Raw genomic sequence first — 16985 nt, forward strand, 5'->3', positions numbered from 1 at the left:
AGGGACAGGGGAGAGAGAATCACTGGGTGGCTGGTGGGGGGGGGGTAGGGGAGAGAGGAGAACCGCTGGGTAGCTGGAGAGGGGGCAGGGAGCAATCGCTGGATGGCTGGAGAGGGGTGCAGGGGAGAGAGGAGAATCGCTGAGTGGCTGGAGGGGGAGAAGGGGGGAGAGGAGAATCACTGGGTGGCTGGAGGGGGGGGCAGGGGAGTGAAGAGAAGAGAATCGCTGGGTGGCTGGAGGGGGGGCAGGGGAGAGAGGAGAATCGCTGGGTGGCTGGAGGGGGGAGAGGAGATTCGCTAGGGAGCGGAGAACCGCTGTGTGGCTGGAGGGGGGCAGGGGACGGAGGAGAATATCTGGGTGGCTGGAGGGGATGCAGGGGAGAGAAAAATTCCTGGGTGGCTGGAGGGGGAAGGGTAGGGGAGAGAGGAGAATCGCTGGGTGGCTGGAAGGGGGCAGGGGAGAGAGGAAAATTCCTGGGTGGCTGGAGGGGGGAGGTAGGGGAGAGAGGAGAATTATTGGGTGGCTAGAGGGGGGTGGTAGGGGAGAGAGAAGTATCGCTGGGGGGCTGGAGGGGGGTAGGGGTAGAGAGGAAGAATCGCTGGGGGGCTGGAGGGGGGGTAGGGGTAGAGAGAAGAATCGCTGGGGGGCTGGAGGGGGGTAGGGGAGAGAGGAGAATCGCTGGGTGGCTGGAGGGGGGTAGGGGACGAAGGAGAATCGCTGGGTGGCTGGAGGGGTAGGGGAGAGAGGAGAATCGCTGCGTGGCTGGAGGGGGGATAGGAGAATCGCTGTGTGGCTGGAGGGGGGGCAGGGGAGAGAGGAGAATTGCTGGGTGGCTGGAGGGGGGGTACGGGAGAGAGGACAATCGCTGGGTGGCTGGAGGGGGGGTACGGGAGAGAGGACAATCGCTGGGTGTCTGGAGGGGGGTAGGGGAGAGAGGAGAATCGCTGGGTGGCTGGAGGGGGGTAGGGGAGAGAGGAGAATCGCTGGGTGTCTGGAGGGGGGTAGGGGAGAGAGGAGAATCGCTGGGTGGCTGGAGGGGGTGCAGGGGAGAGAGGAGAATTGCTGGGTGGCTGGAGGGGGGGGTACGGGAGAGAGGACAATCGCTGGGTGTCTGGAGGGGGGTAGGGGAGAGAGGAGAATCGCTGGGTGGCTGGAGGGGGCAGGGGACGAAGGAGAATCTCTGGGTGGCTGGAGGGGTGCAGGGAACGGAGAACAATTGCTGGGTGGCTGGAGGGGGCAGGGGACGAAGGAGAATCTCTGGGTGGCTGGATGGGGGCAGGGGACGGAGGAGAATCGCTGGGTGGCTGGAGGGGGGAGTAGGGGAGAGAAGAAAATTGCTGGGTGGCTGGAGGGGGGGCAGGGGAGAGAGGAGAATTGCTGGGTGGCTGGAGGGGGGTACGGGAGAGAGGACAATCGCTGGGTGGCTGGAGGGGGGGTAGGAGAGAGAGGAGAATTGCTGGGTGGCTGGAGGGGGGTAGGGGAGAGAGGAGAATTGCTGGGTGGCTGGAGGGGGGGGTACGGGAGAGAGGACAATCGCTGGGTGGCTGGAGGGGGGGTACGGGAGAGAGGACAATCGCTGGGTGTCTGGAGGGGGGTAGGGGAGAGAGGACAATCGCTGGGTGGCTTGAGGGGGGTAGGGGAGAGAGGAGAATCGCTGGGTGTCTGGAGGGGGGTAGGGGAGAGAGGAGAATCGCTGGGTGGTTGGAGGGGAAGGGTAGGGGAGAGAGGAGAATCGCTGGGTGGCTGGAGGGGGTGCAGGGGAGAGAGGAGAATTGCTGGGTGGCTGGAGGGGGGGTACGGGAGAGAGGACAATCGCTGGGTGTCTGGAGGGGGGTAGGGGAGAGAGGAGAATCGCTGGGTGGCTGGAGGGGGCAGGGGACGAAGGAGAATCTCTGGGTGGCTGGAGGGGTGCAGGGGACGGAGAACAATTGCTGGGTGGCTGGAGGGGGCAGGGGACGAAGGAGAATCTCTGGGTGGCTGGAGGGGGGCAGGGGACGGAGGAGAATCGCTGGGTGGCTGGAGGGGGGAGTAGGGGAGAAGAAAATTGCTGGGTGGCTGGAGGGGGGGCAGGGGAGAGAGGAGAATTGCTGGGTGGCTGGACGGGGGTAGGGGAGAGAGGACAATCGCTGGGTGGCTGGAGGGGGGGTAGGAGAGAGAGGAGAATTGCTGGGTGTCTGGAGGGGGGTAGGGGAGAGAGGAGAATCGCTGGGTGGTTGGAGGGGAAGGGTAGGGGAGAGAGGACAATCGCTGGGTGTCTGGAGGGGGTGCAGGGGAGAGAGGAGAATTGCTGGGTGGTTGGAGGGGAAGGGTAGGGGAGAGAGGAGAATCGCTGGGTGGCTGGAGGGGTGCAGGGGACGGAGAACAATTGCTGGGTGGCTGGAGGGGGCAGGGGACGGAGGAGAATCGCTGGGTGGCTGGAGGGGGTAGAGAGGAGACACACATGAACTCGCAGATTCACTCTCTCTCTCTCTCTCTGTCACACAGTCACTCTCACACACACTCTCAAACATACACACTACGATGAAAACCATGCTTACGCCCTTTTCATTGCTGTCAGAAACGGGCCTTTTTTACTATAAAAATACCAAATGACTAGGTATACATCAAAACACTACAAGAAACCCTTTGCACCAAGGAGAAAATGTGCAAACAACAGATGCTTAAAAAACAGAACATACTCTGAGGCTAACTTAAAACAATAAAAAAATATAAAGTGAGAAATAAATACTTCAAAATGATAAGTAAAATGTAGGCTGCAAATCGATCCTGAAAAGAAACAACGAACTTACCGGAGAGAACAAAAGACCAGCAAACCGATCAGCAAACAACACCTTGTGACAGGAAACAGAATGCCAGGAAATGGCAGTTATTCAAACTAGATAATAATGCAAAAGAAAGGATGACAGCATAGCACCAATAGTGAAACCAGCATTAACCACTCAAAAAAAATTAATAAATAAAAAAATAGCAGCAATGTTGAGCACCATTCAAAATGATGTATCACACAAAAAGACTAAAAAACTATATAAAAAATAATCCATATTAAATAATTCTTTTTAAAACCAAAATGCAGACATTAATACAATTATTACAAAAATGTTAATATATCAGAATTTGTTTTGTGTTTTCTGTAGAAGGTTGTTTGTGACCTCTGAGGCAGGCTCTTTGGCGCCAAAACACGAACCGTGTCAGGTCCTTGATATGAATATTTTGAATAAACTGTTTTTGATATTATCTCCCTATTGGTTTGTAGATTTGTCAGCCTCTACCATTAATAAACTTACCTACTAGTACTACTACTTATCATTTCTAAAGCGCTACTAGACGTACGCAGCGCTGTACACTTGAACATGAAGAGACAGTCCCTGCTCGACAGAGCTTACAATCTAATTAGGCCAGACAAACAGGACAAACAAGAGATAAGGAAATATTAAGGTGAGGATGATAAAGTAAGGGTTCTGAACAAGTGAAGAAGGGTTAGGAGTTAAAAGCAGCATCAAAAGGTAGGCTTTTAGCTTAGATTTGAAGACGATCAGAGATGGAGCTTGACGTACCGGCTCAGGAAGTCTATTCCAGGCATATGGTGCAGCAAGACAAAAGGAACGGAGTCTGGAGTTAGCAGTGGAGGAGAAGGGTGCAGATAAGAGAGATTTACCTAGTGAACGGAGTTCCCAGGGAGGAGTGTAGGGAGAGAAGAGAGTAGAGAGGTACTGAGGAGCTGCATGTAGCCCCATGCAGGATGTAAGGCGTCAGAAACAGCTGATCAGACAACGAACTTCGTTGAACGAAAGCGCCGGAGTTTCTCTCCGGCGCTGAAGAAGACTCTTTGGCTGGCGGGGTTTGGGGACCCCCACCAAACAAGGTACCTGATGCGGCAGCGGGGTGGGCGGCGATGGTGGGGGAGGGTTGGTGGCAGGAGGGGGGGTTCAAGAAGGTCGTCGGCAGGGGGCCAGGGCCAAACCTACGGGGGCCCAGGCCCCCCAGGCCCCTCGTAGCTACGCCACTGGTTTGAACTGTATGCGGAAACAGATAGGAAGCCAGTGAAGTGACTTGAGGAGAGGGCTAATATGAGCATAACGACACTGGCGGAATATTAGTCGTGCAGCAGAATTTTGAACAGATTGAAGAGGAGAAAGATGGCTAAAGAAACACAAAGAAACACTAAATATGAGGCAAGAAATTATCTCAGACTACACCTCCCAAATTGTAAAAGTGATCTATGAAACTGTCCACTCTGCAGACTTCACTTACCTAGGTACCAAATGGTGGAACTCCTTACCACCCAAAATATGTTACTATGTAAGCCGCATTCAGCCTGCCATGTGTGGAAAAGCGCAGGGTACAAATGTAGTAAATAAATAAATAAAAATATTTGAAAGGTATTAATCCACAAACAAACCTTTTCCGGAGATGGGAAGGCAGTAGAACGAGAAGGCATGAAATGAGATTGAAGGGAGGCAGACTCAAGAAGAATGTCAGGAAGTATTTTTTCACGGAGAGGGTGGTGGATGCTTGGAATGCCCTCCCGCGGGAGGTGGTGGAGATGAAAATGGTAACGGAATTCAAACATGCATGGGATAAACATAAAGGAATCCTGTGCAGAAGGAAGGGATCCTCAGGAGCTTAGCCTAGAATGGGTGGCAGAGCTGGTGGTTGGGAGGCGGGGCTAGTGCTGGGCAGACTTATACGATCTGTGCTGAGACTGGTGGTTGGGAGGCGGGACTAGTGCTGGGCAGACTTATACGGTCTGTGCCAGAGCTGGTGGTGGGAGACGGGGATCGTGCTGGGCAGACTTATACGGTCTGTGCCAGAGCAGGTGGTTCAGAGGCGGGACTGGTAGTTGGGAGGCGGGGATAGTGCTGGGCAGACTTATAGGGTCTGTGCCAGAGCTGGTGGTTGGGAGGCGCCATAAGCAAGGGAGAAGAGCCCATCTCTTCTCCCTTGCTTATGGCGCCTAACCACCCTCCCCATTCATGATACCTACACTGACTACATAGTTTGTAACCTTTAGATTGTAAGCTCTCTCGAGCAGGGACTGTCCTTCCCCATGTTTAAACTTGTACAGCGCTGCGTAACCCTAGCAGCGCTATAGAAATGCTAAGTAGTAGTAGTAGTAGGCAGGGTTGGTGGTTGGGAGGCGGGGATAGGGCTGGCCAGACTTATACGGTCTGTGCACTGAAGAGGACAGTACAAATAAAAAAGTAGCACATATGAATTTATCTTCTTGGGCAGACTGGATGGACCGTGCAGGTCTTTTTCTGCCGTCATCTACTATGTTTACTATGTTTACAGGAATATACTAGATTCCACAAAATCCTCAAATCGTTCCTATGCAAACAAACCCTCACAAAGAACAACCCTATATCAAGCAATTAATTATTAGCTGAATTGGTTACTACTATGTTTACCATTAACCTTCTCTTGTTTAATTTCTCATTCATAATAGATTTTCTAAAGTTAAACATCCATAGCTATCCCAGAATGTTTATGATACTGTATTGTAAAATTGGATTCTTTCAACAAATTACTTTATTATGCATTAGCCTTTGTTATGTATCCTATACAGTTTATTGCAAACCATGCTGAACTCAAACTTGTTTGGGATAATGTGGGATATAAATGTCACAAATAAATAAATATAATTTGAGAGTGGATTATTACACATCCCAGGGTGGGAATTTCACCCTTCCGCAAACTGGAGATTTCTTTGGCCCCGGCCTGTGCCCAGCTGATCAGATCTGAACCTGTTCTGGGAATCCAAGTCCCGGTGCCTGACCCCAAGAGCTTAGCTGGCAGGCAAGACTGTGGGGTGAGACCAGGGCTGTATAACGTTGAGAGCAGTCACAGAGTAACTAGCAACAGAAGAGTCCCTTTATTCTTACACCTTGTTCTTTTGCCAGCAAACTCAGTCCTCCTGTCACATTGTTAAGGGAGAAAGATCAGCAAAAAGCCCTCTAGAACTCCCTGCAGAAAACAAACTGAGGCCTGGAACGCACATGGGGAGTCGGAATGAGGCTTGAAATGCAAAGAGGAATGCTATGCTATTCAAGCCCCAGAACCAGGCTTTTAAATACAGTGAGACAAGTAATTGGTGCACCAGAATGAGGCTTGGAATGCAAAGAGGAATGCTATTGAAGCCCCAGAAAGAGACTTTTAAATACAGTGAGACAAGCCATTGGTGCAGCAGAATGAGGCTTGCAATTCACAGCTAGACAGCTGTAACAGCAAGAATGACGTTTGGAACGCTCAATCCCTCCTAGTCCTGACCTGTAAAATATGCAAATTCCTGGGCTGGGCAGTGAGGTAAGTAGGCAGGAACCAATCAGGTGTCCTGTTGTAGGTCAGGTGACGCACACGCCTCTTCCATGCTCTTTGCTGCTGCTGGAGGTGGGAGAGGGGCGCGGACCCAGGCTGTGCTCTGATTGGCTGACGGCTGATGATTCTATGTTTCCACAGCTACTGAGCTCAGCCCGTGGCTCCTTATAAGCTGCTGCGGAGACGGATGCAGCTCTCTCCCAGCAGCACCAGGTAAGACACTGCGTTTATTATAATAGTAAAGGGCAGGGAGGGGTCTGGTCCCCCCCTCCCAAAGGAAGCAGTTGGGCTGGTGTTTATAATACTAAAGGACTTGGTGGGGTCTCTGCCAGGAAGGAAGCAGGGCAATAGGACAGGATGCACATTTCCCAAAGATAAGAAAATCAGAAAATGACTAGAAAAATATTTTAAAAATCTGTTTACTTGTGGGGGGAGGAATAAATCCTAATCAGTGGATGTAAGGAGCAGAGGCGGAGCAGAGCAGAACCTAGGAGCCATCCTGTCATTTAATCTGAGTGTGGTGGTTATTGTTATATTGTAAGCCACATTGAGCCTGCAAAGAGGTGGGGAAATGTGGGATACAAATGCAATAAATACATAAATAATAAATTGTGGATTTCCCCACCCCCCTTTACTTATGTAGAAATCTCAGGCTGATAATGTGATTAGAATCTGCTTTTCTGCTCTGACCTGTTCTCCCTCCAGCTGGCAGCATAGGGTGGAAAAAGTGGTTTTAGCAAATAGCCTCCAGCTCAGATCATAGGAGTCGGCTGACAGCAAGTATGGGAGGAGCAGAAGACAGGGAGCTGCCAGTACTTTATAGAGAAGGGAAGGAGATTAATGTTGGAAGAGAGGTTAAGTAAGGCCACACCAAGTTCTTTTGGGCAGAGATGTCTTTACCTGCAATTTTTAAAAGCTGTAAGCTTTATCTCAAAGGCAGGTAAAAAAAATTAATTACTCATAGACATACAAACAACTTGCAGATTTTTAAAATGTACAGCTATGAGGCCAGCAAGATATTGGGCTCTTATGATCAGTCCCCATTGTCCAACAGTATGAAAGTGTAACTTAGTTCAATTATCAAAATTGGTGTGTTGAGGGGGGGGGGGGGGCACTGTGGGCCCTCAGCCTTTAAAGCGTAAGTAGGGATTCTCAACCCGGTGTTTAGGACACATCCAACCAGCCAGTCAGGTTTTCAGGATACCCACAATGAATATGTATAAGATAAATTTGCTTACATTGGAGGGGGTACATTCAAATATAGCTCATGCATATTCACTGTGGATATCTTGAAAATCAGACTGACGTTTGTGTGTCCTGAACTGGTCTGAATGCATTAATGAGCATAAGGCCATCTTAGTATTGAGCCCCCCCCCCCCCTCCTCCCTACACACCAACACATTTCTATTCTGCCTATTACTAATATGGAAGATCAAAGGGACAGGACTGACTTACAGAGTCCACCTCCTGAATCAGCACAAAAAGGTATGTCTCTTGCTGGGTCCACAGCACCCAGTCCAGGTTTTCTTTAATGCACTGGGAATTCTCAAGCTAAAGAGTAAGGAAATGACTCACATGGGCAGGTGAAGGCATTCTCTTGATCAAGGTAATTGAGAAGCTTAAAGGTTAGGGGGGGGGGAGGGGGCTGAAGGGAGAGACCAGTGGCTGTGGCAAGGCCATAGATTGATGCTAAAGTACTGAATACCCAGCTCTGGCTTCTTTGCCCCAGGGAGGAAGGAAACAGAATCCTGTATCTCTGCTACCAGCAGGTAATTTAATATAAAATTTATATTGTCTTTATACACAGATTTGAGTGCATAATCTGATATCGAGATAGACACGGGGAAGCCACTGGGATCAGTAGCATGAAACTTGCTACTAATTGGGTTTCTGCCAGGTACTTGTGACCTGGATTGGCCGCTGTTGGAAATAAGATATTTGGCAAGATGGACCATTGGTCTGACCCAGTGTGGCTATTCTTAGGTTCTCTTTTTTTTAATTGTAGTTTTAAGTCAAATGATTTTATATTCACTGTAGTATTTATAACAAAAATCAAAGTGCATGGCCTTAATAGAATAAAATTACTTCTGTAATAGCTCATCTAGAGAAGGAGGCTGAATCTCCAGAGAGGCAACCCTGAGCCTACAGAAACTACATGACTAAATCATACTCCCAAGGAGAACAGAAGTGCTGCACATCTGCCCTGTAACTTTAGGATGGGAGCTTAGCAGAGATTGGGTGGCAGAGCCGGTGGCGGGAGGCGGGGATGGTGCTGGGCAGACTTATAAGGTCTGTGCCAGAGCAGGTGGTGGGAGACGGGGATCGTGCTGGGCAGACTTATACGGTCTGTGCCAGAGCCGGTGGTGGGAGGCGGGGATAGTGCTGGGCAGACTTATACGGTCTGTGCCAGAGCAGGTGGTTCAGAGGCGGGGCTGGTGGTTGGGAGGCGGGGATAGTGCTGGGCAGACTTACACGGTCTGTGCCCTGAAGAGGACAGGTACAAATCAAGGTAAGGTCTACACAAAAAGTAGCACATATGAGTTTATGTTGTTGGGCAGACTGGATGGACCGTGCAGCTCTTTTTCTGCCGTCATCTACTATGTTACTATGTATCTATAATGCTGTTAAATCTGGATAGAAAGATCCCTTCTGTCCTTTGGAGACTGATAATGTCTGAACAGTGGTAATAGTTGGCTGGTGCCCGATTACTCTCATCCCAAGCATAAGGACTGCTTAATTACTGCTGCTGAAGAAAAGTGGTTTAGTTTAAAAGCATCCTAAAATTAGCTTCTTATTCAGGGGTCATGCAATTATGATGAAGGGTATTGGTACTGGGCACCTCCTCAACCCCAGCCAGCACAAGCCGATACAGACCCTACTTCCCTGCCATGGCTACTGGTACCCCAGCCCTCCTTCCCAAACCTTAAACCTCTCTGCAGACAGAAGAGGATACTGTGCTTTTTCTTCTGCTGCCTTCCTCAGCACCACCTTGCAAGTTGCAGCATTTGAGTCAAATTGGGAGCCAGGAGGAAGGGGAAGATGGAATAGATCAGGTGCATCTGGGCGGAGGAGTAGCCTAGTGGTTAGTGCAGCCGACTCTGATCCTGGGGAACTGGGTTCAATTCCCACTGCAGCTCCTTGTGACTCTGGGCAAGTCACTTAACCCTCCATTGCCCCTGGTACAAAATAAGTACTTGAATATATGTAAACCGCTTTGAATGTAGTTGCAAAAACCTCGGAAAGGCAGTATATCAAGTCCCATTTCCCTTTCCCCCTTTCCCTTATGACATCACAATATCAGAAGTGAGCCAAGTATCAGGCAATCAAGCCATTGTGACATCACCGATGAGGTTGGCTCTTATTGGTGGAAGGAGTGGAGGAGTAGCCTAGTGGTTAGTGCAGTGGACTTTGATCCTGGGGAACTGTATTGGGCAATCAAGCCATTGTGACCTCACTGATGAGGTTGGCTCTTATTGGTGGAAGGAGTGGAGGAGTAGCCTAGTGGTTAGTGCAGTGGACTTTGATCCTGGGGAACTGAGTTCGATTCCCACTGCAGCTCCTTGTGACTCTGGGCAAGTCACTTAACCCTCCATTGCCCCTGGTACAAAATAAGTACCTGAATATATGTAAACTGCTTTGAATGTAGTTGCAAAAACCTCGGAAAGGCAGTATATCAAGTCCCATTTCCCTATTTGAGATTCTACATGTTCTGGCCCCTGTGTAAACAGGAGATTGCATTAGCACAGAGCGGGATGTGCAGAGGAAACATGTGTTGATTGCTGCAGCTGCAAAGAGAAATGTTTGAAGAGCCTTAGGCATGGGAAGAAGTGGGTGAGGTGTTTGGACCCATGGGAGGGGGGGGGGGTTTCAGGAGAGCTGCTGACTTGCACTCAGGAGGAGGGAGCAAGGAGACAGGTTAGAAGCGCAGCAGGGCTAGGCAGGGGAGGGAGAGCTGCTGGATTGGTGGGGGGGGGGGGGAGGGCAGGAGAGATGCTAGATTGGCAGGGAAAGGGGGCAAAAGAAAATCTGGACCTGCAGGGGAGGGGGAAATGATGAACTATGGAGGGGGGGGCTGGGGAGGGAAGATGCCAAGCTACCCAGAGGGGTTGTGATTAACTATCAGGGGGGGGCAAATGGGCAGAGAGAGAGAGGGGGAGATGAGATGTGGGACTGTGACCTATGGGAGATGGAGGGAAGGGAGGGGGGCATGCTGGGCCATGTTTGGCATGAAGGGTAGAGAGAGGGAGAAGCTGAGAATGAGGAGGGATAAGGGAGGAGCATAGAGATGGGGACACAGAAGACCAATGCTGAACTTGGGTGAAGGGTTAGGGACACAGAAGGGAGCCTATGGTCAAGGAAAAGGGTGATGTTAGACATGGGGGGGGGGGGGATAGGGATACAGAGGGGGTGATGCTGAAAAAAGTGGGGGTAGGGATACAGAATGGAGATGTTGGTCATGGGAAGTGAGATGCTGAACATGGAGGCAGAATAGGGGACACAAAGGGAAGATGGATAATGGATATGGAAGAGAAAAAAAGGAGATGAAAAGGACAGACGAGATAAATTTGACAAGGAGGCAGAGAAATTGAAACAAAGCTGAACGTGAAAGATCAGTGCCAAACAGACACAGGGCAGGAGGTGAGAAAACACATTGCAAATGGAAAGGAGCCCTGGAAACAGAGTTAAGAGCACAGACTGAGGAAAGCAGAACCAAAGATAGGGAACAAGATGAGTCAGTGGAATAATAAAATCAGCAGACTACAAAGGTAGGAAAAATGATGTTATTTTCAGTTTAGTGATGGAATTATGTTGGTGTTGAGAATTTGCATTGTGTGTGTTATTTTGCACTGTACTGGAGGACATGCATTTTTTTGTTTCTCTGGTGTTGCACAACATGCAGAGTCCCTGTAAGTTTTCTTTTGTTGTCTGCATGTGTTTTGTATCAGGTGAGTCGTGTTCTGTACTTGCAGCTGAGGTAAATGATTCTGCTGGCAGATGGTGTCCGAGTAGGAATCTGCAACTGTCCCATCTTATTCAGTTTCCCAGTAACAGGTATACTGGTGCTATAATGTATTTTAGTAGCACATTTAAATGAAACAGGTGTGGGTGGGGTGGGGATGGAATGGATCTTAGTAGGGACTGGTGGGTATAGATTACAGTGGTGTGCCTTGTCAGTGTACCATGAGATGAGAGGTTGAGAATCACTGCTCTAATGGGTTGCCCTGCAATTGAGGTGAAAGCGAACTGGTTTCCTTATTGCCTGTGGTTTTTTGAAGGGTTCAGTACAAGTCTATTCTGAAAGAGCCAGGTGGAGATTCAATCCAGACTTGATTGAAGGGGAGTGATGTTAGGCAGATGGAGTTAATATCATGAATTAGTAGAATGTCATATGTGTAGTAATTCAGGCCAACTGCTGGTCGATCTGGGGGAGACCAGTGAGGAGTAGGTTGCAGTATTCCTCCGTCCCTGTCTTGCAATCTGCTTGTCCATTGGCCAAAACGTGGATGGAGGTATCTGAACACATTCAATGTGTACAGAAGAGACAGGAACTGTTAGCCAACATCACCAATGTGTCAGCAGGCTAGAGGTGTGTTGAGGGGCTGAGTAGTCACTGACCAATCACATTGAACTTGCCCCACCCCATACACTTTTCACATGAGCCGAATGTTAGCCAAAATCATTCCTGTGCAGATTGTTTGCACATTGTTGGAGCTTGGCCACTGTTGGAAATAGAATGCGGGGCTAGATGGACCATTGGTCTGGCTAATCTTATGTTCTTAATCTTATGTTCTTGTATATGAGGCAATATTTATTTAATCTCCTTGCAAATAGCTGGGAAAGTTACATGTTGGCTGCTGTAATCTGTACTTTTTTTTTTTTCAGCCTCCACCTACTTAGGAACCTGAACAAAAAATGTTTGATTTACACTTTCTCACTCTCCTTTTTGCCTATTCTGTACTGGCAGGAAACGTCTCTATACGTCTGCCATGGCAGGGACGGATACCTGTCTTTTTTTCTTGTAGGTGTCAGGCAACCTGGCGCCTGGGCTTTTTCCATCCCTGTTTGGAAATGCAGCATTTTCAGTTCTCCTAACGAGAATGAATGATCGTTTGCCGTGATCTTGGCCTTTTACCTTTTGATCACTAGATGTACGCTTCAGAGAGTAAGATGCTGTGCTGCCCTCAATTTCTTGCACTCAGTTTCAGCTGTCAGCATACTGAGTTCTGTACAGTGGAAAACCATGTGCTAATGTTTTTAAATGGCATTTTTTTTTGTTCAAGGTATCACCTCTTTTATAACTGACTCACTTTCTTCAGAGATAACTGACCTTGGGAGCATGAGAGTCTGCTTTTATGTATGCACTGGTGTGTTTAATTGCTGCTTCCATCTGTTGAAAGATTGCATGCACGTACAATGTATTCTGAGCCAAATTTTAAGGCTATTCCTCTGGCTTCCCTTTCTCATAGTTGCTCCTGCAAGTGGCAAAGAAGTTAAAGCAATAGACAGAGAATCAGGGAAACCAGGGTTGAAATGCTGTTTCTGCCATAGCGCTTGTGATCTTGGCAAGACACCAGATCCTCCGTCTTCACGTAATCGGTCAGATGTTATGGGGGTAATTCTGTAGGTGGGCACCTGGTACACTGATGTGATTGTCTTACATTTAGAATCCCACAGTTAAAATCATAGCATAAGAATAGCCATACTAGGTCAGACCTGTGGTCCATTTAGCCCAGTATCCTGCTTCCAACAGTGACCAATCCAGATCACAAGAACCTGGCAGAAACTCAAATCATGGCAACATTCCATACTACAAATCCCAGGGCAAGCTGTTGCTTCCCATGTCTGTCTCAATAGCAGACTGAACTTTTCCTCCAGGAACTTCTCCATAAGAACATAAGAGTAGCCGTTCTGTGTCAGACCAATGGTCCATCTAGCCCAGTATCCAAACAGTGGCCAAGCCAGGTCACCAGTACCTGGCAGAAACCCAAATCAAGTCAATATTCCATACTACAAATCCCAGGGCAAGCAGTTGCTTCCCATGTCTGTCTCAATAGCAGACTATAGACTTTTACATAGCTGGGAAGGGGACAAGAGGGGGGTCAGGGCCGGGGTGATTTGCTCACCTCCCTCTGTCTCCACCTCAGTAGAATGTGCCTGAAGGAGCTGGTAAGTCTTTCCTCAGTAGAACTTAAGAGTAGGACATATGGGCTCAGACCAATGTCTGTCTCAATAGCAGACTACGGACTTTTCCTCCAGGAACTTCTCCATAAGAACATGAGTAGCCGTTCTGGGTCAGACCAATGGTCCATCTAGCCCAGTATCCAAGCCAGGTCACAAGTACCTGGCAGAAACCCAAATCATGGCAACATTCCATAGTACAAATCCCAGGGCAAGCAGTTGCTTCCCATGTGTGTCTCAATAGCAGACTAGAGACTTTTCCTCCAGGAACTTCTCTATAAGAGTAGCCGTACTGGGTCAGACCAATGGTCCATCTAGCTCAGTATCCTGCTTCCAACAGTGGCCAATCCAGGTCACAAGCACCTGGCAGAAACCCAATTAGTAGCAACATTCCATGCTACCAATCCCAGGGTGAGCAGACTATGGATGTTTCCTCCAGGAACTTATCCAAACCTTTTTTTAAACCCAGATACACTAACCGCTGTTACCAAATTCTCCAGTTACGAGTTCCAGAGCCTAATTGTTTTTAAGTGGGAAAAGTATTTCCATGTAACTTAATTGAGTGTCCCCTGGTTTTTCAGCTGTTTGAAACAATGTGAAAAATTTATTCACTTGTTCCTGTTCTACACCACTCAGAAGGGGCAGATGCTGGATAGCATAGAAAAGGAGACATAAAGAGGATAGTTAGTTAGTTAGTTAGTTAAGTTTATTGACATTTGCTGTACCACCTTTGCTAACTTAGCAGGTCAAAGTGGTTTACATGAGATTAAAACCAGAAAGAAATGGAAAAGAACTACAATTTTCAAATAGGACAAAATAAAAACATTCATACAAGACAGAGTCAGAATTGGAAACATGACCGACAGAGGGGGGAAAGAAACAAGGGGGGGGGGGGGGGGGTAATGTACTCCTGAAATGTGGAAGGTCCAAAAGACATCCGTTAAGAGGGACTAAAAGCTAACGTGAAGAGCCAAGGTTTTAGAGTTCCTTTAAATTTGTCAAAGGATAACTTGCCCCAAATCTCCTTCGGGAGTGAATTCCAGCTAGAAGGAGCCGCAAAAAAACAGAAGTGAACACTGGATAATTTAGAAAGAATTCAATCTGGAAAGAGGCAAAAAACTAATTTTGAAGAAAGCTGAAAGGAAACAGAGGAATGAGAAAAATGGCAAATGGACAGGAAATCTTGGCAAGAGTTAAGAGATGACAAAGCAGAAACCAGAGACTGGGACCAATACTGAAAAGTAAATGACCAGACAAAGGTAGAAAGAATTTTATTGTTGGTCTTATTTTCCATTTTTTAAATTTTATTTGTATTTTTTACGGGTAGTGATTTGGAATGTCAGTTTCTCAAGTTCCTGTCTTTCATTTCACATAGTACAGGGGGACATGCATCACCGTTTTTCTCTGCTATTGCACTATATACAGAGACTGGCTTCTTGGGGGTTCAGTTAAATTTTTGTCTACATAGTTCTATTTTTAGTTTGTGGCTGCTTATTCTATACTGGGTGAGGGTCTATTTGTTCTACATGTGTAAGGGGACTCTGAGCAATCAGGGACTGGTGGGAGATGGGGCACCTTGGGGTCTGAGCTGGAAGATCTGGAACCTGGAGAGTAAGAGGAGATTAGAAAAAGGAAATATGGGGGAGAATGATACCTGGGAAAGAAAGCAAGCATGGATTTATACTGGGTATAGGGAGGGTGAGTGAGGTTTGTGAGAATGGGACCTTGGAGGGGAGACTGGGAGGCAATATAGAGTCCCTGGGTGGGGAGAAAGCAAGATCAGGTGGGTACTAATAGCCTAGTGGTTAGTGCAGTGGTCTTTGATCCTGGGGAACTGAGTTCAATTCCCACTGCAGCTCCTTGTGACTCTGGGCAAGTCACTTAACCCTCCATTGCCCCTGGTACAAAATAAGTACCTGAATATATGTAAACCGCTTTGAATGTAGTTGCAAAAACCTCAGAAAGGCGGTATATCCAGTCCCATTTCCCTTCCCCTTATGTAGAGGAGTGTGGTAGCCATGTTAGTCCACTCTTAAGGTTATCAATAGAAATCAAACAAAATAAACATGGAAAAGAAAATAAGATGATACCTTTTTTATTGGACATAACTTAATACATTTCTTGATTAGCTTTCGAAGGTTGCCCTTCTTCCTCAGATCGGAAATAAGCAAATGTGCTAGCTGACAGTGTATATAAGTGAAAACATTCAAGCATTACTATGACAGTCTGACAGGGTGGGAGGATGGGGGTGGGTAGGAGGTATGCATGGGGACATCAAAGCATATCATTGATATTCTAACAGGATGGGTGTGGATAGGTGAGGGGTGGGGTGATCAACAGAGACATACAGCTTTATGTTTTATAATGGGCTAGGAACCCCAGATCCTTGTTAAGTCCTTTCTGTTGGGTGTTAAAATATTCAATCATTCTGACTTCAAAGGTCTTACGTTCTTGTATGGTTTTAAAGTTACCTTTCAGGATTCTCACTGTGAAGTCACTGGTACAGTGTCCTGGTCCTGTAAAATGCTGACCAACAGGGGTGGGAGCCCTACTGGCACCAGTATTGTTCATGTGATGTCTATGTAAATTGAATCTTGTCTTAAGCATCTGGCCTGTTTCTCCAATATAGCATCCTTCGTTACATTTTTTACACTGAATGATATATACCACATTGGAAGATGAGCAAGTGAAAGATCCCTTTATGTTGAATATCTTTCCTTTGTGGATGACTGTGGGGTCCTGTGAAATATTTTGGCATAGTTTGCAACTGGATAAATTACAGGGAAGTGTGCCCTTCTGTTCCTTTTCAGTCTGTGATGGAAGTTTACTTCTGATTAGCTTGTGTTTTAAGTTGGGTCGCTGTCGGAAGGCCAGTACTGGTGGGGATGGGATACCCATATCACCCCTCTCCTCAAGTCACTTCACTGGCTTCTGATCAGTTACCGCATACAATTCAAGCTTCTCCTCCTTACCTACAAATGCACCCGGTCTGTGGCTCCTCACTACCTCTCTACCCTCATCTCCCCCTATGTTCCCGCCCGTAACCTCCGCTCCACCACTGCCAACTCCAGGCTCCGCTCATTCTGCCTTGCCTCACCCTATGCCTGGAACAATCTTCCTCAACCCCTATGCCAAGCCCCCTCCCTACCCATCTTCAAATCTCTACTTAAAACTCACCTCTTCAATGCTGCTTTCGGCACCTAACCTTTCGAGAAATATAGTATGCCCTATCAGATCGACTCTACACTTGTCTTTTAGATTGTACACCTGTCTTTTAGATTGTAAGCTCCTTGAGCAGGGACTGTCCTTCCATGTTAAAATTGTACAGCGCTGCGTAACCCTAGTAGCGCTTTAGAAATGTTAAGTAGTAGTATATTGGAGAAACAGGCCAGATGCTTAAGACAAGATTCAATTTACATAGACATCACATGAACAATACTGGTGCCAGTAGGGCTCCCACCCCTGTTGCTATTTAGAAGGTATGCAGGAGG

General features: G+C 47.8%; 1 protein-coding gene across 3 annotated transcripts in view; it reads left to right on the plus strand.

Moving 5' to 3' along the window:
• The first annotated feature begins 6438 nt into the window (after positions 1-6438).
• Positions 6439-16985, plus strand: part of LOC115461716 (ornithine aminotransferase, mitochondrial-like) — a 31747-nt gene continuing 21200 nt past the window's right edge. The window contains exon 1 of one of the 3 annotated variants that reach the window (XM_030191765.1): positions 6439-6528. Coding sequence is in view for 1 of the 3 variants with exons in the window: in XM_030191760.1 (XP_030047620.1) it covers positions 11295-11367 (73 nt within the window). In the remaining 2 variants the exon portion in view is untranslated. Of the gene's footprint in view, positions 6529-11264; positions 11368-16985 lie in introns of those variants that run through there. The other 2 variants (XM_030191770.1, XM_030191760.1) reach the window with 2 other exon arrangements.

Source organism: Microcaecilia unicolor, chromosome 1 (assembly GCF_901765095.1).
Source record: "Microcaecilia unicolor chromosome 1, aMicUni1.1, whole genome shotgun sequence".
NCBI lineage: Eukaryota > Metazoa > Chordata > Amphibia > Gymnophiona > Siphonopidae > Microcaecilia > Microcaecilia unicolor.